The 25,504-nt window shown below is 45.1% G+C and overlaps 1 protein-coding gene across 2 annotated transcripts in view; it reads left to right on the top strand.

The window, feature by feature from the left end:
- STARD8 (StAR related lipid transfer domain containing 8) overlaps window positions 1–25,504 on the top strand; it is a 111,673-nt gene that overhangs the window by 56,238 nt on the left and 29,931 nt on the right. Inside the window, exons 2-3 of one of the 2 annotated variants that reach the window (XM_087727927.1) lie at window positions 9,989–10,043; window positions 11,687–13,023. In XM_087727927.1, coding sequence (XP_087584053.1) covers window positions 9,996–10,043; window positions 11,687–13,023 — 1,385 coding nt within the window. In that variant the 5' untranslated portion in view covers window positions 9,989–9,995. Of the gene's footprint in view, window positions 1–9,920; window positions 10,044–11,686; window positions 13,024–25,504 lie in introns of those variants that run through there. The other variant, XM_087727926.1, reaches the window with a different exon arrangement.

Below are 25,504 nucleotides of genomic sequence, written 5' to 3'. Positions count from 1 at the left end.
GCCCCGTATCCATATGGGAATACCGTGAAGGTTTTGGGCCAACGTTTTGGCTTTGTAAATACGTAGGGCAGAAGGAATGAACTGGCCACCCTGGGTATAAAAGAATCTTAAAATCTGCTGGTGACTACAGGAAGCCGAGCTCAGCACCTGGGTTCGGTGTCTAGTCCAGGCACCGGTGTTCTGAAATTGAATACCTAAATACTTAAAATGGAAAACCTGCTTAACAGCATTGCCACTGATATCCCAGTTATACAATTTCCGGGCTCTAGTAAACACTAATACTTTTGATTTATCATAATTAATAGCCAAATGGTTTTCAACACAGTAAGACTCAAATGCAGAAAGTAATCTTTTCAGTCCTGGCCTTGACAGTGAAAGGAGAACCGCATCATCAGCGTAAAGAAGAAGCGGGATCTTTGTAGTTGTCAGCTTCGGGGCGTGGGACTCAATATGTCCAATGTAACCAGCCAGGTCAGATAAAAATATATTAAACAGAAGAGGAGCCAGAACACATCCCTGCCTTACTCCATTCTTAATCAGGATAGGATTAGAGAGTTCTCCCTGCAGACCACACCTGACCTGGCTGGAGGTCTGATTGTACAAGGACCTAATTAAGAACAACAAACAATAGAACTTTTAAGCAGCTTTGATTACAACAGACCCCTAGGGGCTGAGTCAAACGATGACTTTAGGTCGATGAAAGCAGTGAAGACTTTGCCACCTGGTGTAGTAGTATATTTGTTGACCAGGTGCGCTAGGACAAAGCAGTGATCCAGTGGGGCACAACCTGCTTTAAACCCAATTTGTTCAGCACCAATAATACTGGATTCCTCAACCCAAGTGAGGAGTCTGCGATGGAGATATTTAGCATACAATTTCTCAATAATGGAGAGCAGGCTTATGGGGCGATAGTCAATTGGGTTGTTTCTATTTCCTCGTTTAAAAATGGCACAATAATTTCTGAGCTCCAGGAGGTAGGTGCCCTGCCAGATGAAATAATATACATAAAGAGTCTTGCCAAAAGAGGAATCCACCATTCAGGATTGGATTTTAGCAGATCAGGGGGCATAGCATCAGGGCCAGGAGTTTTGCCTGACTTGAGTTCGGAGATATTCTCGGTGATCTCAGCATGGGTCACAGGTTGCCAGTCAGGGGCTACAGGAGACAGCTGTGGGTCAGGCACAGTCAAACTTGCTGACGCCTGGTAAATTACCAAGAAATGGTTTTCCCAGTCTCTGTTAGAGATACAGCAGAGAGGGAATTCCTGATGGCCCGGCAAAGAGCTGGCAGCAATTTGTCAAAATAGCAATAGCAATAGCAGTTAGACTTATATACCGCTTCCTAGGGCTTTCAGCCTTCTCTAAGCGGTTTACAGAGTCAGCATATTGCCCCCAACAATCTGGGTCCTCATTTTACCCACCTCGGAAGGATGGAAGGCTGAGTCAACCTTGAGCCGGTGAGATTTGAACAGCCGAACTGCAGAACTGCAGTCAGCTAAAGTAGCCTGCAGTGCTGCATTTAGTTTAGTTTAGTTTAGTTTCACTTTATTTGTATGCCGCCCTTTTCCCTGGGGGGACTCAGGGCGGCTCACAGTTCAAAGGGGGGGGGGGAAGGACAGACAATTTACAACATAAAAACACTACATCATTTAAGAACTCAACAGTCATACAATTCGAGTAGGGGTTAGAGTCTTTAACCCCAGGCCAGCCGGGATAGCCAGATTTTAAGTGCGGCGCGGAAGGTCTGGAGGGTGGTGAGGGTCCGGATCTCCACGGGGAGTTCGTTCCAGAGGGTCGGAGCAGCCACCGAGAAGGCTCTCCTCCGGATAGTTGCCACTCTACACTGGCTGGCTGATGGAATTCGGAGGAGGCCTAATCTATGCGATCTTATCGGTCTAGTGGAGGTAATTGGCAGTAGGCGGTCTCTCAAGTACAAAGATCCAATACCATGAAGGGCTTTGTAGGTGACAAGTAGCACCTTGAAGCGCACCCGGAGATCAACAGGCAGCCAGTGCAGCTCGCGGAGGATAGGTGTTACGTGGGTGAATCGAGGTGCACCCACGATCGCTCGCGCGGCTGCATTCTGGACCAGCTGAAGTCGCCGAATACTCTTCAAGGGCAGCCCCATGTAGAGCACATTGCAGTACTCCAGCCTAGAGGTCACAAGGGCACGAGTGACTGTTGTGAGGGCCTCCCGGTTCAGGTAGGGACGCAACTGGTGCACCAGGCGAACCTGGGCAAATGCCCCCCTGGTTACAGCTGACAAATGGTGTTCAAAAGTCAGCTGAGGGTCCAGGAGGACTCCCAAGTTGCGAACCCTATCTGAGGGGCGTACAATTTGACCCCCCAGCCTGAGAGATGGAACACTTGGCCAATTCGTGGGAATTTAACCACTGCGCCACCTCGGCTCTCAAAAATAATCGGGTGTTCTCCTGCTGGATGGAGAGGAGAAGCAGATGCCACTTCTCTCTCCCTTTAGCTTCTTTTTCTTAGCAATTAATCCTTTGTACTCCCACTTCAGGTGGTAGTAGTTCTCTGTGGGCGTTTGTCCCCTGGGTTGTGGTAGAGCAGGTAATCTGGTTTAATCTGGTTCCTAAGCATCAGGCAATCTTTGTCAAACCATGACATTGTGATTGATATAGACCACTTGGCCCACAGACGGCTCCAAGCTCCCTTTGAACACTGTTAATTAGTGATTCAAAGGCCAAGACTATCTCCCAGCCACTACTTGCTAGTACCTGATTATACAAGTTGAGACACCACCACCCCCAGATGATAAAAAGGAGTGAAACTCTCTTTCAGTTTTGGGAGACCATTAGATCCTCCTTGTGTAGGAGGCCACATGGGGATCGAATATCTGAGGGCCCCTAGGGAGATGTACATTTGAAAAAAAGCTCAATAATTGTAACCAGGGGGTAGTGGTCGCTCTCCATAAGGCAGTCCACATAAAAAGCACGGATTGCCTCTCTTAAAGGTTGAGATACCAGCACAAAATCAATAACACTACTCCCGCATAAGGAACTAAAAGTAAATTCGCCAGCCAGATCACCTAGGGTACTCCCATTAAGAATTATCTTGTTGTGTTGGGCTGCTAGAAGGGCTAACTGAATGCATATCCTGTCTCTCTCAGAGTTGAGGGGGGAGCTCTCCAGGCTGGCGCAAGAATAAGCAGTTTAGCAGTTTACCATATTTTTGGGAGTATAAGCCGCACCTTTTCCCTCAAAAAAGAGTTTGAAAATCTGGGCGCATCTTATACACTGAATACAGCATTTTTTTGCCTCATGAAACCCCGCCCCTTCACCAAAATGGCCGTGCATAGCCTTTAGGAGGCTTTCAGAATGATCCTGGTGGCTGGCGAGGGCAGAAATGAGCAAAAAATGGCCTTTTTTCTCAATTTTGTCCCCCTCAGCCCCAAGGAGCCTTCTATAAGACTCCTAAAGGCTATGCATGCCAACCCTTTTTTTAAAAAAAGAAAACGGACTTGTTTTTATGAAAAAGGGGCCGTTTTTGGGAGGGCTGCAGAGTGCAAACACTTTTTTAAAAAAAATTGCCTCTTCAAAATCTTGACGCGTCTTACACTCCAAAAAATACGATATGTAGGAAACACATAGTAGTAATGGGAGACTTTAACTATCCTGACATCAATTGGGAGGCAAATTCTGTATCAAGTGGAAGATCAAACAGGTTCTTAACGAACCTAGCTGACAATTTTGTCATCCAAAAGATGGGAAGAGGAGGGAACTGGAAGATCAGTTATACTGGATTTAATGCTTACTAATAGAGAAGAAATAGAGGTGGGTTCCTATTGGTTAGGACCAATTCAGTCAAACTGGTAGTGGCTTGCTGGTCTGGGTCACCGGAAATGGCAGCGACCCAGGCCTGCCATGCCTCTGAGCCGGTTCCCCGGTTAGCGCGGCATGGTTTTTTTTTTTCATTTTTTAATGTTCTGCACGTGCACAGACCTATTTATGGGCAAACGTGCATTCCTGCAGAATGCATGTCTGGCACGCACACAAAATTGTGTGCGCACTGAATTGGCAGTAATGCTGGCAGCAGCCCACCCCTGAACTTTGGAGAGAATGACCATGTCATATTGGAATTCAGTATAATGCGAGCAAATAGAACATAATCAAACTAATGTTTTACTTTTAAAAGCTGATTTCAACAAACTTAGAGCTTGGAAAGGATTCCATAGATGAAAATCTTAAAGGGGAAAACAATTCAAAAAGCTCGGGAATCTCTGAAAAATGTGATTATAAAACCTGAACTTTTCACAATACCACTGAAAAAGAAAAATAAGAAATCCAAGAAGAAACCAGCCTGGTTGCATAAAAAAAACTCTCTGATAAACTGAAAGACAAAAAGGATAGGTATAAAAAATGGAAAGAGGGGCATATAATTAAGGCAGAATATCAACATATAACCAAACAGGCAAAGATGAAATCAGTAAAGCTAAGGCTCAGAATGAACTAATAAATGCAACAAATGTAAAAATAATAATAATTTTAAAAACCACTTTCTTTCAACACATAAAAAACAATGAAAAGTCAATGGGAGAAGATGGCAAGGAAGTGATGGGCAGCCGGGAGAAAGCAGAGCTGTTTAATTCATTCTTTGCATCTGCCTTCACACAAAAGGAAAAAAATAGCCAAAGCTACCAAAAACAAATCTGTTAAAGACAGTCTAGGAATACAAGTTAAGATAGGCAAAAAAATGATAAGACAACACTATCCACTCTAGAGAAGTTTGAACTTCCAGGATTAGATTCCAGAGTCCTGAAGGAATTTGGCAGATGTGAACTCAGAACCATGGAATAATATCTTTCAAAGATGGAGCAGCGGGAAACTACCAGAGGACTGAAAAAGAGCTCATGTGGTTCCTAACTTCAAAAAAAGGGGGGAAAATGGATCCAGGAAACTACAGGCCAATCAGCCTGACATCACATGGAGAATCCTGGAAAAGTTAATCAAGCAACTGCGAACCACCTACAAGCCAATAAAGTTATAACCAAAAGCCAACATGGGTTTGTCAAAAACAAATCGTGTCAAACAAATCTTATTTCATTCTTTGACAAAGTGACTAAGCTAATGAGCTGTGAAAGAGATTGGACCTTCCTTTGTCTAAAATGGTATAGAATCTCCTGCTTGGGTGGGAGGTTGGACTGGAGAACCTCAGGGGTCCCTTCCAACTCTATTATTCTGTTCTGTTATTCTTTCAATGATCATGTGTATCCATCCCATCAAGCCGAAAGAAAGTTGGGAATGGTATAGGATCTCTCAACCTGGCCAAGGGGTTGGACTAGAAGACCTCCAAGGTCCCTTCCAACCCTATTATTCTATGTTCTGCATTCTATGTTCTGTGTTCCGTTAGTTTCACTGCAGTGTAGCATCCATGGGAAGACTGTAATTCCTACTACTTTCTTGTTTTTCTCCTGCTTCCGTTTGGATTATTGGCTTCCTCAAGAAATTCTGTCCCCCTGCCCCACATTACAGGCAAGAGAGAAAGGGAAGGAGGCCTTGGCTTCTCTTGGAAGAACTTCTCTCCTTGCTCTAGAGCCAGACAGTTGCAGCCAAAGAGCAAATTTCAACACAAAGAAACCACACTGATCATGGAATATTACCACTTCTGATCTAGATCCTCTTCTAAGGACATAACTGACATCTCTCTTCTTGAATTTCCTTCTTCTGTTCCTGCTTCCAATGCATGTTGCTTTTGCCTTCTCTGGATTGTTGCTTTGAAAGCCAAATGAACAACATTCTACTTTGCCAAGACCTGCTAATAGTTATTATTCTAGGCTATTTAGGGACAGACAAGGAAAACCCTTCTTTCGCTGATCATTTGGCAAAAGGTTTGTGCTTATGCAAACTTGTTTTCTATGGGATGTTGGGTGGGTTTTAAAAATAAGATGAAGAATTAAAAAAGGATTGAAACAAAAACTTCAAAGTGCTTTTGAGACAGACTTGAAATTTGTCAAAGACAAATGTGAAGCATCCAATCTACCGTGACCCGACAAAAGCGCGAACGTCATAAGCGCGGCGACAAAACCGCGGCGCTAAAACCGCGATGTCAAAAGCGCACCGACAACAGCGCACCGACAACAGCCGCCGACAGAAGCGTGATTTAAATTAAGGTAAGGTTTAGGGTTAGGTTTAGGGTTAGGGTTAGGGTTAGGGTTAGGGTTAGGTTTAGGATTACGTTACAGTGCGCTTCTGTCAGAGCGCTTTTGTCGGCGCGCTTTAGGGCTAATTCGTCGCTCATTCGTCGTGCGGTTTTGTCGGCGCGGTTTTGTCGGCACGGTTTAGTCAGGCGCGCTTTTGTTGTTTGCGCATTTGTGGTGGAACCCCAATCTACAGGTGCAGCATCCCGGATTCCCTATCGAGCAATCATATTTCCAGAAAGGATCTTGGAATTGGAATTGTTCACAAGCAGATTGTCAGTCGCGCAGTGGGTTGCAGACAAGACCAGTGCAGTTGAAGGTTTCCCCGAATACGGGATGAAATTGTTCCCCTTTATTCTGCTCTAACTAGACTCCCTTTCAAGTGCTGAGTCCTGCTGGGGGCACCAGAGTAACAAGATTCAGAAACTGGAAACGATGCAAGAAAAGGTTGCAAGAGTGATGTGCAAACTAGTAATTAAGTCTTGCAACGAAAGACTGGGGGAATTGTGTATGTGTACCTTGAGGCTGTGATTGTCCCATTTCGATATCCGAGGAAACTCTCCAGAGAGGAAGACTAGGTCTTATTCTCCACCTTCTAAAGTGTAGGCAGCATAATGACTTTGGAAAGAGTGGTGGATTCTTTTTTTGTGGAAGGGGAAGGACATCCATCTATCTGGGGTGCTTTAGTTTGGACTCGTGCACTGAGCAGAGAATTGGCTTGGCGAAGGTCCTGTTGAAAGATTTGCAAAGAAAAAGGAATGGGGAAATCACCCCTAGTTCTCCTGACTTTCCTTGAAACATAGAACTATATTCCCAGATGGATATACTCAGGACTGAGGGATTGGCACTTAGCATCAATCTGATGAAGAAGAGCAGTCCATGAGAAGTTCAGACCCCCTGCCCCTTTTTTCTGGGCAAAGATGCCTTAGTCCCGTCCTTTCCAATATCTGCATGCCTTTGGAATATGTTATCAAATTTCTGGTGATAAAGATTGGTGTCTGCCCGGTCTGCTTATTCATAGGGAGGAGTTCAGCTGTGGTACATTGCAGTGATGTGCGGTGACGGTTACCGTTGGTGAGGCAAGACCGCAGCAGCGGCGAGAAGCAACGTCCCCGGCACTGTGTCCGACAGGCGTCTCACATTTATGGCGGACATAAACGCGAGACGCCTGTCGGACACAGTGGCGGGGGTGTTGCTTCTCGCCACCGTCGCGCTCCACCGCCTTGCGCCCCGCCTCCTCCGATGAACAATCCTGCTGCCTCGGCCTGCAGCCAGCCCACCCACCCCTCGCCCGACCTGCTTCCTGCATGTCCCAGCTCCATCTGAGATGCTTCTCGCCACCATCGCGCTCTACCGCCTTGCCCCCGCCTCCTCTGACAAACAATCCTGATGCCCCGGCCTGCAGCCAGCCCAGCACCGAGCCTGGACTCACCGCTCTTCTCCTCCTCCTCCTCCTTGTCCCCGCTCAGTGCTGGGCTGGCTGCAGGCTGGGGCATCAGGATTGTTTGTCGGAGGAGGCGGGGGCGGGGGCAGGGCGGTGGAGCGCGACAGTGGCGAGAAGCATCTCAGATGGAGCCGGGACACCCGGAAGTCAAGCCGGCACTTCGGCATGCCTTTAAGTGCCGGCTTGTCTTCCGGGTGTCCTGGCTCCATCTGAGATGCTTCTCGTCGCCGTCGCGTTCCACCGCCTTGCCCCCCCCCACCTCCTCATACGGACAGTCACAATCCTGCAGCCAGCCCGCCCGACCTGCTCCCTGCCTGGACTCACCGCTCTCCTCCTCCCCGCTTGGTGCTGGGATTTAAAGGGGTCTCCCCTCCCCAGCCAGCCAGCCCACCCAGTCAATTCCTCCCCCCACCACCACTGTGTCCAACAGGCCAGGTGTCTCATGTTTATGGCGGACATAAATGCGAGACGCCTGGCCTGTTGTAACACAGTGGCGAGAACGTCCCTGCCGCTTCCGTGCTCCGCCGCCTCGCCCCCCTGCCTCCTCCGACCCCACCGCTGTGAAGAAAGAAAAAACAACACACACACAAACCTCACAATAAAAAATTAATTTTTTTATTAAATTACAAATTACAAATTAAATTACAATAAATTTGAACCCCCGTCCCTCCGTCTGATCCACCTTTTCCAGCTGTGGAAACTCTCTCAACTCTCCTCTTGTCCGCCCAACGTAAGTGTGCTCAACGTAAGCTCCTAAGGCATGATTCGCTGCTCCCCGATCAGGAGGCGGGAGAATCAGTGCCTCTTTTGCATATGAAAGTGTTCGCTTGTTAACTCCGCCTTAACTTTTAAAAGGCGAACAATTTCTTAGGCAAAAGAGGCTCCGAGTTCTCTCGCCTCCTCCCATAGTTAACACTGAGAGCAGACACCAAGCCACTGTGACTTTGAATCTGCTAGCAACTACCCTGGCTTTAATTATTTTAAAAAAATTATTTAAAATTCTTCCTTTCCCTCAGGAGACTGGTGAGGCCCTGCCTCCCCTGCCTCTAGTGACTGCACGTCCCTGGTACATCGCAGATTTTGCTGATGGTTCCTTTAAAAACAAAAATCTAAACAAAAATACCATGAATGGTGGAGCAAGCTGGTTAAGAAGGAAGACAACAACAATGAATGAAACCAAGTATTAGTATCCCTTTAGTATTCTTCTCTCATATTAATGTAATTAATCTGGCATAAAACAATTATAGTTCCCCTGGGTGATGTAAGATATAAACGTGGATCGTAAACTTGAGAAGGCTTTAATTTTCCCTCAACCAGAATGCAGTGAGGTCAATTTCCAGCTCTGGCCATGCGCCAGACTTTTTGGTACTAGAGCACTTGTGTCATTGTTCTATTTTTCCAGTGTGGTGGACATTCTAGTGTGCAAGTTCCCCAAAATGCTATTGACTTTGTAGAATAAATGCTTGCATTCATGTGATAGTAAAGCTCTCATATTTATCTGTTTGTTTGTACTCTCAGGTTAGCCCAAACATTATATCACAACAAATTTTGAATCAACTTGCCTAAAATCTGCTCACTTCAAGAGTGGCTTTGTGGTCACTCGGTCATCCCGAGGTGGTAACAGCAGAGGGCCTCGATTCTGACCCAGCCTTAATGCTTCCTCCACTGTTGAGCCTCTCCTTCCTTTTGCAATTTTTCCAGAAAGTTGGCTTAGTTTTGACCTTTGAGGAAAACGATAATTGGAATGAGGATGGTTGCTTTTCCTGATTTGTTGTTTTCCACCTGTTGTGCTCCTTTATGGCTCCTTTTTTTGTTTCTTATTCCAGGTTAATATTGATTTTGATTTGATTTGATTTGATTAGAGCAGAAAGCAAGGCCATAATTTAAAGTATAAATCATAAAGGTCAGGTCAGTGGACCTGGATGCAGAGAGTTTACCAAGTCCTTTGGCTTTTTCTTATGGAAACAGAGATGGCCTGCAGTCCAAGGGATCCTTTCAACTGAGTGGCTGGGAAGGGCAGCAGCCTTCTCTGCATCTGGGGCTTAGAAAGCCTTTGCTGGATGAAAAGACCGGGCAGTGACACCAGGAGTGGCTTGAACCTTCTGGCTCTGGAGGGTGAGAGGCCCATGAGCTGACATCTCCTTGTGGGCGGGGGGGAAGGAGGGAGGGACAGGAAGTCATGGGGATGAGCCTGCTTTCCTCAAGCGTGTGTGTGTGATTGTGCGCGTGTGTCTGGAGCCTTGCGTGCTTCCCTGATCACCAGCTGTTTGCGTGTCAAGTGACAATGGCCTAAAACAAGGGCTGCTTGTTTTTAAATAGCATGACCAAACTCACAAATGCCGCCGGGGCTCAACAGCCGAGTGAAACAGATCTCTGCTTTGCTTGCAGGAGGCTAATGACTCTGAACTCCATGAAGCTGGAAGTCTACTTTCAGCCGAAACAGGTGAGCTGCCGCGCGGGGTGCAAGGGCTGGGATGGGGCAGGGAATGCAGCCCATGTCCTGGGAAGAGCTAACTGGTCCTTGCCACCATCCCCTGGCTGCCCCTCCTCGGGTCCTGTCCAGATGCCCTTTGAGCTGACACAAGGGCTTTTCTAGAGCAACCGCTGGGGAGCTCAGCTGGAGCGTCCTGGGCCTCAGTTCTTGAGACCCTGGGAAAGTCAGGTCCCAGAGTGGAGACTCGGACAGGCCCTGCGGTGAGCAGTATCCAGGGGTGTTGAACACAATTTAATTTAGGGACACATCCAGAGGTGAGTTCCTACCAGTTTAGACAAGTAGGTAGTAACTCGGACTGCCATGCTCCGGAACTGGTTCTATTGGCTGCGACATAGGCGTCACCATCTTGTTTTTTGCTTATGCACATGGGCAGAAGCATTTTTTAGTACTGCACATGCGCCCGTAGCGCGCATCAAGTGCACCCGTGCCCCTGAGTGAACCGGCAGTAGTAGCAGCCGGAACCCACCCCTTGCTGCATCAAGGCTGTGTTTGATCTCAGAGGAGGGGGCAGCTTGACATCATTCATGTAAGGTGAACCTGTGGTGACCCAAGTGCTTGGCCAGCGAAAATGGGCTCCCAATCTCTATTTTTGACTGGGACAGCCTCCTGCAACCCTCTGCCAGCGAAAACCAAAACCATCCAAAAACAGAGATTGGGAGCCCATTTTTTCTGGCAGAGGCACTGTGGGCCGGTCCTTCATTGTTTCCAGGGTGGCCCTACGGGCCAGTTGTAAGCACCCGCAGGCCACATCCGATCCACGGGCCTTGAGTTTGACACCCCTGGGGTAACCCAAAGCACAATTCTTCTGGATTAGTTCTTCGAATCAATTGTCACCCATACAGTGGAAGTCATAAAACGATGCTTCTGACTATGCACAGAGGCTGCAGTTCCTTTAGGGCAGTGGTTCCCGATGTGGGACCCACATCCCACAGAAGGGCAATTTGATTTTTAATGGGAGCAATTTGAACCTTGTTTAAACCAAGTTAATGGCTTTTTAGGCTTCCTCCGCGTGAGTAGAGTTCACTTTTTGAGTAAAGTAAGTGTCAGGGTTCCAAATACCATCCAACAGTAAATCAGAGTCCAAGGCAAAGTATTGCTCAAAGTTCCAATTTATTAAGAGAGCCATGTTGGCACATCTGGGAAAACCCGAATCTGAAAGCTTCCCGGTTTTCCGACCCAGTTGAAAGTTCAAGATCTTGCCCCCACACCCACAAGTCCATCACATGGTCCAATCTCCCACTGCCATGCTGGCAGTTCCACCCATCCAGTTCTGATCAGGTGCAGAGGTTCAAAGACAAAGGATGACCTTGGATTTCTAGAAATAATTTTGTTATGGCTACTTATCATCTAGCACCGTATAATCCCCCCTCCCATTTTCCCACAATAGAAAATGCATAGTAGAATAATAGAAAGTGTGGCAGGCCAAAGATCCAAAAGAAAAGATGGCTGCAGGCCTGACAGTAAGAATTATATGTCCCGGGGGTGGGGGCATCAACATTTTAGACATGCTTAGGTGAGACGTGACCAGTGGTTTAGAGCCAACCTCTTCCCACCAAGTTGTCCAATGACTCTGACTTCTGTGCTTGATCTAGAATGAAGACTTGGATGATGAAGACTTATGTGCTTTTGGTGAACGATGGACCTCCCAAAGGAACCGCAGAAGTTGGCCCCAAACTGACTCAAAGGAACATCTTGGAGAGAGCTTGCAGAGAGACTCCGCAATGAGGAAGTTTTCCAGCCAGGAAAGTGTCCTCACAGACCAGAGTGCTGACTTGGAGGCCATTTCACTCCATAGCACGAGCAGCACCGGTGGGACCTTGGGCCTTGTGGCCATGGCACCCCATTCGTCGTCCACTCAGAACTCCCCAACTTTAACCAATACCCCTGACAGCTTGAGTAACCATTCTCCAGCAGCCCAGTCTCCAAATGAAAACAGCAAGCAAAAACCCAAGAAGCGTCCGACGCGGAGTTTCCTCAAAAGAATCGAATCTCTGAGAAAGAAAGACAAGGAGAAATTGGACTCCGCTAAAGCTCCAGATGGGGATAGAACTCACCTCATGTCTGGCTGGGACTCCTCCAAGGACTCTTCCAAGGAACCTGTCTCTGGGACGCAGGTTGTAGTAGGACATGAAAAGCCAAGTTCTTTCTACAGCACTAAGACAATTTCAACAGGTGGTCGGACTAACCAGGCTTTGGCCTCCGTTAAAAGCAAGCTGCAACATGAGCCCAAATATGGTAGTATTTATTTAGAGGATTATGAAACAAGTCTGAACAAGAAACGGGATGCCAGACTGTGGGATCACCAAATTGCATTTAAAAGAGATTATTTATTCCACATCCCGGGGGATTACAAGCCAGGCACTTTCCCCAAATCTCTCTCCATTGAAAGCTTGTGCCCTTTGGAGAGGGGCTGTTTGGCAGACTGGAAATCAACCCCCAAAGCCTCCAGTCCTTTGGCAGGTGGCCCTGGCGTCAGCAGTGGTGTCCACGGAGGCAGTTCTTCTCATGCCCTGGAACACCGACCAAGGAGGCCTTCCAGCACCTCCACAGATAGCCGCACAAGCCTCTACGATAATGTTCCTGACTTTGCTAGTGGGGATGATCTCTTTGATCTGGACCAGGAAATGATCTATGAAAACCTAGATGACATCCTGCAGCATGTTTGGGGTCTCCAGCAAAAAATAGAACTCTGGTCAAAGGCAGTAAAGCTGGACATGGAGGATGAAAGTATTGGGGTGGGGGAAAGGGAGGAAATGGATTCTGCAGAGGAGCCCACCCACCTGAACTTGGAGAACCACTCCATGTCTGACATTGGGACCTCCACCAGCGACTTTGAGAGCACCACCAACTCTCTGAACGAGACTGAGGAGCCCGAGATGAGAGAGCGCAGAGACTCTGGCGTGGGGGCATCACTCACAAGACCTTGCAGGTAAGTCTGGGAAGAGTTTGGAGGCAACTTTTTTGAGGGTAATTAGGAATGTCATGATTCTCTTCTCTCCCTAGGAAAGGGCACGCAAGATGTTGGCCTGTCAGCTCCAGCACACATGTGGGCACTAGCCAGCTGACTTCAGCCTTTATTTTCGGCTGTTCGGGTAAAGACTTCCAATTTGCCCATTGGGCCTTTTTATGCTCTCTGGAGGTCCTCTGGGGGCAAGCGGGGGGGGGTGTGTTTTCATCCTCCCCAGGCTCCTAGAAAGCCTCTGGAGCCTAAGAGAGCAAAAAATGGGTCCTACGCGTGGCAAAATCAGGGGGAGGGCAGGAGTCACACGTGCATTCGCAAGGAGGGGTCACGCACACATGCGCATGGGAGATCGCACATAGAATTATGGGTGTGGGCATGCTCAAACACGACCCCCCCCCCCTGCGCTCCCCCACTTTTTGCACACAATGGGAAAAAGATTAGACATCACTGGTATGGCCTATGCATATAATAAAGGGCAATAATAATTTCAGGTTTTTGCTTTTCCAGTCCCCCCACCTAAAGGTGGAAATATCTACTGGGCAATAATGGTGTCCTATTATCTTCACTACCAGTTCGGTAGCAGGAGCATGCGTAGAAGATCCATGTTGACGTCTGGGTGGATGGGCGGAGCCTAGCGCCACCGCCACTACCAGTTTGCCCAAACCAATGCGAACTGGCAGAATACCTCTTCTGCTACTGGGTCTACATGGTCCCTGTTCAGAATTGGGATTGAAGCCCCTCTGAAGCCATTGATGGTGATGCCCCAGTGCTGACTTTTGTGGGAGTCTTCTCTCTAGTTTATTCCGCAAATTCTTTCAGGATATACTTATCTGTTCTCAGGACAGAAATTGTAGTTTTGGACACTATAAGAAATTCCACAGATTTCTTTAGGGCGAAGTTGAGATTTGGCAATATATTTACCATTGTATATAAAAAGAAAACTACAATCTACTGTTCAGTGTCATTATAGACTTTAAGAATTTTGTGAGATTTAAACATTTTACGAAAAAGATTTGCAACAGCGCTTAATTATTTATTGATGGATCCGAGTTTTGTCCCAATCTGAAGGCGGCTTGAATAAATGTCCCTTCTAGTTTTATCCCAGCAACATCCCTGTGAGGTAGGCTGTGCTGAGAGAGAGAGAGCGATAGTTGCCGTGGCACCAAAGGCACTTCCCAACCTAAGGTCAACCTTAACCCACTGCACAATGCCAGTGAGTAATTGGCAGCATTTCAGGCTGGAGTTGGGGTGCTTGTGGGCGCCTAAGAATAGGAAAGGGGAGGTGTTTCTGGATCCAAGTGGACTTTGAATGGACTGCCACAGGCAAGGTCCAAGGAGAAAAGATCCAAGACAATAACTAAACTTGGTATGATCCCATTTTAATTCAGTTAAAACCAAATGAAAATAGTGGTATGATTACATTGGTATCCTTCAGTCTCAAAAGACGAAGGTATCCTGCTCTGGGAAGAGGTCAAAGCTGGAGTGTCCTCTCCAGAGCATGACGCCTGGGTAGATTAATATGGAGGATCGACTGTTACCCAAGCAGCAGATCCCCCTTCTCCACGTCGCTGAAATAGTCCAATGGAATGACAGAGCCGATAGGAATGGTTCCAGCTGCGTCGCAGGAGTTACCAGAACGTGGTTGTACAAAGTCACAAACTACTTCCGGGACTCCAGCTCCAGATTTTGCCTCGAGGTTGACTCCCAAAGCCTTTTCCAGTAGTGGATGTACCCTAGTGGTGGTTTCCAGATCCCATTACAATCAGCCGGACGTCTACCACATGCACGCATACAGCACGCGCACAGCATGCGCATCCATACTTACCACCTGCGATGCTCGGCAACACTCCAGCTCCTTGGCAGAGCGTCACGCAGGCGCCATACTCTCCGTGCGCGTGCACGGAAGCCCCGATTGGCTCAAATACCAGTAAAGAGGACAGGCGGGCGGGTGGGCCCCTCCGGAGCACTCTACCAGAACGGTACCTGGTACTCCCATCACTGATGTAGGCACAAGGCTGTGGAGGTTTGTCATCAGAGCTTCCCTTCTCCTAGAAGATGGTTCTGCCACTTGATCTGCCGTTGGGGTGTAGAGCCTTCAAAATCCTTGACCGTCTTCTCCTGTAACCCTGGAAAGGGGCCCTTTACGACTTGCTCCCAGCCGGATCAGCTGGATCAAGGTTTTTAAAGAGGTGTTACTCCTCCATCACTCACCCTTTGTCCTGACTTGTGACAGGCAGAGTCTGGCTTCCCAAACGTTGGGCCCAGGATGGCGGGTTTAGTGATATGATTATTCCTCAAATATTGACTTAAAAACTTGCTCTTTTTTCACTTTAAAAATACAGCTCAAAATCAACTCTGGGATGACTGTGGAGGCTTTGCCACTTAGGGGAGGGGAAGCTTGTGGCTTCTGACATCAGATTGCATTAGGGGCTGCAATTTCCGCTAACCTTTTCAGATGCAAGAGGCACTAAGTAAAGAAGAAGGGGGTGGCCCAGATTTCTTCTTTTCAAATGCAGAAGTCACATTACAATTGTTGAAGGAGGAGGGAATCAAGAACCCTGGTTGGTTTGAACTCTCCACTAGATCCTGATTTATCTCCTCTTCATCTGCAACTAAGGCATTCCATTTCTGCAGTGTGCTCGTGAGGAACTGCCATCCAGAGTGCACGTGATTGATCTCATGATCTCCCTTTGCTCAAGAGAGGTTGTGCATTCTCAGCTGCAGGGTCTCTCAATGTCTTCAGAGAGGGTCAGCCTGCCATATAATCCCCTACCAGGACTTCTCCCTCTAATTCTTTTCAGGAATGGACCTGTTGAGCAATGGACAATGAACATTGTTACTAATCTCTTAGAGGCAGAATAATTCACCTTTCATTTGAGTTTGGGGAAAAAAAGCCCACGAAGATTTAAAACATTTCACAGCTATTTTCCATCTATAAAAAAATAATATTTTTCCTAACTTGTTTTCTAAACCATGTTGGAAAAAATCTGGCAATTTAACAAATGCTTAATTAATCAATAGTTTATAGCAAAGGTAGTATTGTTTTTTTCCCTTGTGGCATATTATTCAAGTTGAATGACGGCAGAAGACATCTAGGATGATTTTTGCCCCTTGCATGCCTGGCCCACAAGGAAGCCAGATTTGAGAGCGAGAGGCTTTCTGATTTGAATTCTTGGCCATACCACCTTTATTCCATTCTGGTTAATTTTTTATTGCATTTAATTTCAAAACACAAAGCTCTGATCTTAAAATTGCACTCAGGCAGGAGCGCTTGGGCAGGAAGAGACATTAGGTCCTGCTTCCTGCCTGGGACAGGATGTTAGGCTCTTGAATCAAGGGCTGCTTATCCTGAGCAAGACAGGTAAGGCGCCTTCCAGCTCTCCGCCCTGGCTTCTGCTCCAGGACATTATAGGCAGAGGTAGGTTCCTATCAGTTTGGCCTGGTTCGAACCAATAGTGGTACACCAGCCTGGGTCGCAGAACTGGGAGGGACCCAGGCTGCCACGCCCCTGAACCAGTTCCCCGGTCACCTTGCCTCCATTTCTTTTTTTTCTTTTTTTCTTTTTTGAGTTCTGCACATGCACAGAACAATTTCCATTGAACTGCACATGCACAGGCGCTCGAAGTGTGCACAGGAGTGAACCGGCAGTAACGCCAGCTGAAACCCACCCCTGATTATAGGGGAGGAAATTCTTCATTAAGGGCAGAATCTCCTGCTTCCATTCCAGCTGGCAATGTCAAGTCATCCCACAGCTCAATGAATTACCTCATTTGCTCGTGATGTCACTCTCCCAATGGACAACGTGACATGAGTTCCCAGCCCCACCCAGGCTTGTATAGATCAGCATGTGATATTGCACAAGCGCTTCCTTATGACTAGCCAAAAATTACACAGAGCAGAGAGTTCTCTTGAGAGCCCTTCTGCTCTTCTGTCTACTTTGGCTCTCCATAGAAAGTCATGGAGATGCATCTGCATGGAGGGAAGCATGAAGTGGGTCCCTCAAGCTTCTGTCTTAGGTCCAGTAGTCCTCAACATCTTCATCAATGATTTAAGTGGGAGAGAGAAGGAATACTCATGGTGACAGGAAGGGCATCCGGACATTAAACACTCTGCTGGCGCCATTCAGTTGCTCAAACTCCACCCCACAGGGAGGGAGAGTGAAAAGAAAAGAAAAAATAGGGTGGTGATAATACAAAGTAGGTGTACTGGATGGTAGGAAAAGCAACCTGGGGTGTCTATTTTAACTTTTTATATGGAAAAACAAACATGTAAAAGTGATAAAGATAAATAAGAACAATAACTATGTGAATGTATATCTGTAACTATATACAAGAGAATAAAAATTAAAAAAACTTTTTATAAAAAAAGATTATGATAATAGAAGGAATACTCATCAAACTTGCAGATGACATCAAGCTGGTGAGCAACAGCCAATACTTTAGGCCCAAGATCCAGAAGGATCTTGACAGACTTGAGTATTCGATCCTATCCAACAAAATGCAATTCCGTGGTAGAAAAGGGAGGTTTTATACTTAGGCAAGAAAAGCCAAATGCACAGGTACAGAATAGGTGGTACCTGGCTCAACAGCAGTAACTGAGAGGGATCTAGGCATCCTGGTAGACCACCATTTGAGCCAGTGTATTGCAACTGTAAAAAAGGCTACAAAGTCCTAAGTTGCACCAAGATGACAGGAAAGGGTAGTATTAATGTTTTATACTGCCTTAGTAAGGCCACACTTGGCGTACTGGGCTTAGTTCTGGTCACCATGATACAAAGAAGATGTTGAGGCTGTAGAAAGGGTGCAGGAAAGAGCAACAAGGATGATAAGGGGGTCTGATGGCTAAACCGTGTGACAGACGGGTAGGGGAACTACCGTATTTTTCGGAGTATAAGACACATCTTTTCCCCCCTAAAAGAGGGTGAAAATTTGGGTGCGTGTTATAAACTAAATGTAGCCCCCACCCACCCACAGGTCCCAACCCTTTGGCCTCTGCCTCACAACAATTTACCTCTTTGCAGCAAACGGGGCTTGTGGAGGCTTCAATAAGCTATTGCAATCCCTGCAGCCTGTAACAGCTGATGAATGGGAGAAATTGAAACTTGCTGTTTGCTCCACCAAATTGCTGGGAGGCAGATTTTTTTTCCTTGTGCTAATCAGGCTGTTTGCTGCAAGGAGGTAAGTCAACAACTATAAATGACTATAGAATGTTCAAATTATTAGACTTATTTTTTAAAGACTGCTTTATTATTATTCTAGACAACAAAATGAAGAAGCTTTTTAAAAGAAATGCTTGATCTGAAGAGACCCAGTGCTATTGTTTTAAAAAGTGCTATTCTTTTAAATAGCAGAGAATAACTATACTTCCAGAAAGCACATCAATTTTAACAGCATCTGTATAAGTATAGTCTGAAATATAACACTACAAACAGTGTATATCCTCCGGTGGGGGGGGGGGGTTGCCGGTGGGAGCTGGTCGTTAACAGCTCCAGAATCCTGGTTGCGTTAAACTGAATAGCAATCCATCAGCCGTTTGACAGCTTGTTTACCTTTTCTTCGGGCTAAGGAGATAAGGTGAGCTAATTGTGCTGGGCATCGCGCCAACTAACTTTCTTAGACCGACTCTGGGAGGGGCGGAAGGGCACCCGAAAGCAGAATTGTCTCCATGCCAAGAATTCCTGCTGTTTATTAGCAGCACAAAGCAAACCACTCACCCTCAGAACAAAAATTTGATATACTGAATTCAAGACGAGCAGAGCCTATACACGTGAATTCTTAATTGTTTGTATTAATCCTTAGCTTCATTTTTACAAGAATTTCTTCCGATATCTTACTTGTTAAAGAGATAGACAAAATGGCGCCGAGCAGCCTCGTAACACTGATCGGGCTTTGAATTTCTAAGGAGTTTAAAACTTCAAAGAAAAGGAGTGATATATTACTACATTAAACAGTAATTGCTGTACAGTCGATCAGCATAGACTTTTTAATTGGCTGAAGAAGATTAAAACTTGGAATGGCTTCTAAGCAAAACCCTATCCAAAAGGTTCCCCCCCCCCCGCTTCAAAAAGTGCGGGCAGTTCCCCCACCCCTGGCACGAAACTACAGTCATTACTTCCTCCCCCCATAGGGGAGCCGTTAACTAAAGAAACTTTTCAGAAAGAACTGGCTGAAGCCTTTAAAAATCATGTAGTTACGATGGGGGGAAAAATTAAGGAGGAGATATCCGTTGCTCATAAAGAACTGTCTGATAAACTTGAGACCCGGGTTCAGAAGATCAGGGATGATATGTTGGGGGTTCTTAATTCGTTTTCAGATTATGTGTCCGGAATTGAAAGCAGATTAGAAGATCTTAGTGACTCTAATATTAATTTGGTATCCAAAATAGACGTGGTTCAACAAAAAGTTGGAGTTGCTGAAAAAGAAATTATTATGTTACAGTATAGACAAATGGAACTTGCATTAGGAATAAGAGGTTTACGTGAAAATAACCAGGAAAATCTGAAACAGAGTCTCTCAGAAGCTTTCGATAGTTCAATGGGAAGGCCAGGGGGGAATTTTGATTGGCAAATTGATAAGGTCTATCGTGTTAACTCCTGGATTGCTAGACAGAAGCAACTTCCAAGGGACATTGTGGTTTACTTTGCCACAAGAGACATGAGGAATATGATATTGCAAGAGTCCTATAAAACCAAGCTTCAAATTGGGGGTTAGGAAGTGACTGTTCTGAAAGAGATACCACCTCAAATGCTAAGATCTAGGAAAGACTACACTTTTTTAGTCGAAGAGCTTAAAAATCGTCAGCTGCAGTTCAGATAGGATGCACCAGTCGGGCTAGCACTCAGTTATCAGGGGCAAAGATACCGTCTTAATTCAGTATGGAAGGCCCAAGACTTTTACCATATCTTGAAGGCTGGACACCCCGCCCCACCTGGACCTAGAGAAAGAGAACAAGAAGGACAAGATAGACAGCAAACTACACAGCTATCAACAAGGATGGATCATCTTTCTCTCTCAGAAGTACAAGGAGCCAAGGAACAAAGACAAACCTGTGTGATTACCAGACGAATGGATCAACAATTTAAAAAGCAACAAACACCTGTTACCGGTCAAGATGCTACAGGTACCAGCTTAGAAGCAGTGGGAGCAGCCAGACCAAAGGTTAAATTCCAGGATGTTCAGATGGCTCTAAAAAAGCTTCAGGGAGCCAAAGATGACAACTAAGTTCCTAACATGGAATGTCAATGGATTAAACTCTCCACAGAAAAGAAAGAAAATAAATCACTATCTTAAACAGTTCAAGAATGATATAATTTGTTTGCAAGAAACTCACATTAGGTCAAATGATCAAAAATATTTGATTAATACAAGACTTGGACAACATTTTATAACTTCTGCTTCAGAGAAGAAAAATGGTATAGTTATATACTTAAGGAAGGATATGAAAGCTGAATTAATCGAAGCAGATTCCCAAGGAAGATACATCGCAATAGACTTGGTATTAGAAGGGAAAAGGACATTGCTACTGGGAATATATGCTCCCAATCAACAACAAGATGGATTTTATAAAAAGCTTCATGCCAAATTAGCACAGTGGGATTATAGGTCTTGCATACTATTGGGTGACTGGAACAGTGTTATTGACACTAAGAAAGATAAGAAGTCTTCTTGGCCAATACTCAAATGCGAGCGAAACTACCTAAGTCCTTTTTCGATATGATGGATGATTTTGAACTGAGAGATTTTTGGCGAGAAAGAAATGCAGAAGAATACGATTTTACCTTCTTTTCTGATAGACATCAATCCTTTTCTAGAATTGATTTCATACTAACTACCAATGATTTGCTTTCTAGGGTAAAGAAGACCAAGATATGTGCCAGAGTTTTATCAGATCATAATCCGGTTTGGATGGAGTTGGGAGGGGTGACGCAAGCAAGAAGATCTTGGAGATTGAATGAAAATTTATTTAGATATGAGAAATATATTAATGAATGTAAAAAATTGTTAACAGAATACTTTGTTTTTAATATGAATAAGGGTACATCTATGGAAATTATATGGGATGCAAGTAATGCGTATATGAGAGGAGCTTTGATAAATCTAAATAGACTACATAGACGTAAATAAGAGGAAAAGCGAACAGAACTGGAAGATGAAATTAGGAAGAAAGAGCAAGAGTTAACTTTAAAACCAGGAGATATAAAGATTAAAGAAGCAATTACCTTATTAAAAGACCAATTTAATATGCTGATCTCAGATCAGGTAGCCACTAGTCTGTTATATGCAAAACATAACACTTTCTGCAATGCAAATAAATCTGGTAGATGGTTAGCATATCAGATTAGGAAAAAACAAAAATCTCATAACGTAGCCAAATTGCACTACAGAGGGAAAGAAGTGTATCAACAAGATGAGATTCAAAAGGTCTTCTGTGAATTCTTTACAGCGTCGTACAAGGGTGACAAAATTAAAGGTCTAGATATAGAGAGATACTTGGATAAAGAAAAAATACCCATAGTTAAAGCAGAGGGAAAGATTGAATCAACCAATAACCTTGGGGGAAATTCTACAGGTAATTAAGCAGTTAAAGGCAGGGAAGGCACCAGGTACAGATTGCTTGACAGCGGCTTACTATAAAAATCTACAATTAGAAATGGTAGAACCTCTCAAGGAATTATTTAATAAGATTCAAACGGAAGGTAAGGTACCCCTATCTTGGAAGACAGCTTTTATATCCCTGATACCCAAAGAAGACCAAAATATTACTCAACCAAAAAGTTATAGACCTATATCATTACTTAATGTAGATTATAAAATATTTACTAAAATACTAGCAAATAGGTTAATATTGGTTTATTCAACAATTGATTCATAACGATCAAACAGGTTTTATTCAAGGGAGACAAATGAGAAGTAATGTAAGATTAATTGTTAATGCACTAGAATATTTGGGAAAGAATAACCAAATTCCTGCTGCGCTCATATTTCTGGCCTCTGAGAAAGCCTTTGATGGAGTTAACTGGCAATTCCTGTTGAAAACACTGCAAAAAATGCAAATAGGAGAACATTTCTTACAATCAATTAAAGCAATATATCAACAGCAAACAGCTCAAATTATAGTTAATGGAAGTTTAACAGATTCTTTTCAAATTGAAAAAGGCACAAGACAGGGTTGTCCCTTGTCCCCATTATTGTTTATTATAACTTTGGAAATATTGTTGAATAAAATACGGGACTTGGAGGGTTTAAAGGGAATTAAGATTAGGCAGCAAGAATATAGAATACGTGCTTTTGCGCATGATCTGGTTATAATATTAACCCAACTGCAGGAATCTAGTAAGATCTTAATGAATATGATTAATCAATATGGTCAAGTGTCAGGATTTAAAATAAATTTAGGGAAAACAAAAATATTAGCTACAAATATGAATAGTAAACAAAAGGAAGAACTAGAAGGAATGATAGGATGTGAAATAGTTAAAAAGGTCAAATATTTAGGAGTCCATATTTCAACCTCAAACGGGAAGTTATATAAGTATAATTATGAACCACTTTGGCATAGTATACAGACAGAGATGAAAAAATGGGAGAAGTTACAGTTATCTTTGCTGGGAAGAATAGCAGCAGTGAAAATGAATATTTTACCTAAATTTTTATTTCTTTTCCAAATGCTTTTGGAATTTTATTTCTTTTCCAAATTTAGGTAATATTTTACCTAAATTCTTATTTCTTTTCCAAATGCTACCTATACTTTAAAAAGATGTGAACCTGTTAGAATGGCAGAAGGGCATTAATAAATTTGTATGGGCAGGGAAGAAGCCAAGAGTAAAACTAAAAATAATGCAAGATGCGCATGAGAGGGGAGGTTTGAAATTACCCAATTTAAAACTATACTATGACGCAGTAGCTTTATCTGTAATTAGTGGTTGGGTTAATTTAACAGATTATAGAATACTTAATATCGAGGGGCATGATCTAGTATATGGTTGGAATGCTTACCTGTTATATAACAAAAAAGTGGACAAGAATTTTAAAAATCATATTTTAAGGAATGCTCTATTGCGGGTCTGGAAAAAAATCAATACAAATTAAATGATAAAATACCCATGTGGGCAATTCCTAGACATGCACTAGAAAATATGAACATAGTACAAAAATAGGATATAATTACTTACAGACAGGATTATGGAGGATTATGCCCAATTCTTAGCGGACAAAATTGCTCGGTTTCGGTCGGACTTGGACTCCATCTCTGCAGTTCCAGCCGAGGCACAAGAGGATCAAGTAGACCATCTCTGGGTTGAGTTTCAGGATGTTGCCCCCGGGGATGTGGACAAGGCCATGAGGGCTGTAAGTGCCTCCACCTGTGTACTGGACCCGTGTCCCTCATGGCTGGTTACTAACAGCAGTGAGGTGACATGAGGCTGGATCCAGGCGGTTGTTACCGCCTCTCTTCGGGAGGGGAACTTCCCCGCCGCATTAAAAGCGGCGGTGGTGAGACCCCTCCTAAAGAAGCCATCTCTGGATCCAGCTGTTCTTAATAACTATCGCCCAGTCTCCAACCTTCCCTTTCTTGGGAAGGTTGTTGAGAAGGTGGTGGCCTTCCAGCTCCAGCGGTCCTTGGAGGAAGCAAGCTATCTCGACCCCTTCCAGTCAGGCTTCAGACCCGGTTACAGCACAGAAACCGCTTTGGTCGCATTGACCGATGATCTTTGGAGAGCCAGAGATGGAGGACATCCCTCCATCCTGGTTCTCCTTGACCTCTCAGCGGCTTTCGATACCATCGACCATGGTATCCTTCTGCGACGACTGCGGGAGGTGGGAGTGGGAGGCACCGTGTTGCGGTGGTTCTCCTCCTACCTCTCGGACAGGTCGCAGTCGGTGTTAGTGGGGGGGCAGAGATCGACCCCTAGGCCCCTATCATATGGGGTGCCTCAGGGTTCGGTCTTATCCCCCCTACTATTCAACATCTACATGAAACCGCTGGGAGAGATCATCCGCAGGCACGGGATAAGATACCATCAATATGCGGACGATACCCAGTTGTATCTGTCCGCCCCGTGCCAACTCAATGAAGCGGCAGACGTGATGAACCGAGGCCTTGAGGCCGTTATGGACTGGATGAGGGCTAACAAGCTTGTACTCAACCCAGAAAAGACCGAGTGGCTGTTGTGCTTTCCTCCCAAAGATTCGACCAATATTCCATCACTCAGGCTGGGGGGTCAAATTTTACACCCCTCAGAGAGGGTTCGCAACTTGGGAGTCCTCCTGGATCCACAGCTATCTTTTGACCACCACCTGACGGCTGTGACCAGGGGGGCATTTGCCCAGGTTCGCCTGGTGCGCCAGTTGCGACCCTACCTGAATCGGGAGGCTCTCACAACAGTCACTCGGGCCCTTGTGACCTCTAGGCTGGAATACTGCAATGTGCTCTACATGGGGCTTCCCTTGAAGAGCATCCGGCGACTTCAGCTAGTCCAGAACACGGCTGCGCGAGTGATTGTGGGTGCACCTCGGTTCACCCACATAACACCTATCCTCCGCGAGCTGCGCTGGCTACCTGTCGATCTCCGGGTGCGCTTCAAGGTGCTACTAGTCACCCATAAAGCCCTGCATGGTAGTGGATCTGCGTACTTGAGAGACCGCCTTCTGCCAATTACCTCCCTGCGACCAATTAGATCTCATAGATTGGGCCTCCTCTGAATTCCATCGGCCAGCCAGTGCCGGCTGGCAACTACAAGGAGGAGGGCCTTTTCAGCAGTTGCTCCGACCCTTTGGAACGAGCTCCCCGTGGAGATTCGTACTCTCACCACCGTCCAGGCCTTCCGCATAGCCCTTAAGACCTGGCTAGCCCGTCAGGCCTGGGGACAAAGATAGCTGCCCCTCCCGAATGATGAATGAATGTTGCTCATTATTTTTACTTATATGTGTCTACGTCATTGTTTGTATTCCCCCTCCTGATTTTATGTGAGCCGCCCTGAGTCCCCTCAGGGAAAAGGGCGGCCTATAAATGTTAATAAACTAAACTAAACTAAACTAAACAGCTTCTTACCCTAGAAAGGAGTGTATTACAACTAAAATCCTTGGATGTATTAAAAGAGGAAAAGGTAATCCAAACATGGTTCCAGTATGGACATCTACAGGCCAGGTGGAAAACAGATAAAAAAATTGGTTTTATGCAAGTCGAGGTTAATTTATTTAAACAAATAAGAGATCAAAGCTTAATGCATATAAGGAGACTATATAATGTATTAATATAGATGGACTCCGAAACAGAATTAGTTAAAGACTGTATGATAAAGTGGGCTCAAAATATTGAAGAACCAATAATGTCAGATACATGGGAAAGGATTTGGGTAAGAAATGTAAAATTTACACAAGCCCAAAACTTGAGAGAAAACTTTTACAAGATGTTTTATAGATGGCATTTAGATCCTAAAAAGTTGGCTTCT

Source organism: Thamnophis sirtalis, unplaced genomic scaffold (assembly GCF_051295495.1).
Source record: "Thamnophis sirtalis isolate CommonGarterSnake01/CBP01778 unplaced genomic scaffold, rThaSir2_p1.2 scaffold_13, whole genome shotgun sequence".
Lineage (NCBI taxonomy): Eukaryota > Metazoa > Chordata > Lepidosauria > Squamata > Natricidae > Thamnophis > Thamnophis sirtalis.
Note: the sequence above shows the minus strand (reverse complement) of the source record. Positions and strands in the feature narration are given on the sequence as shown.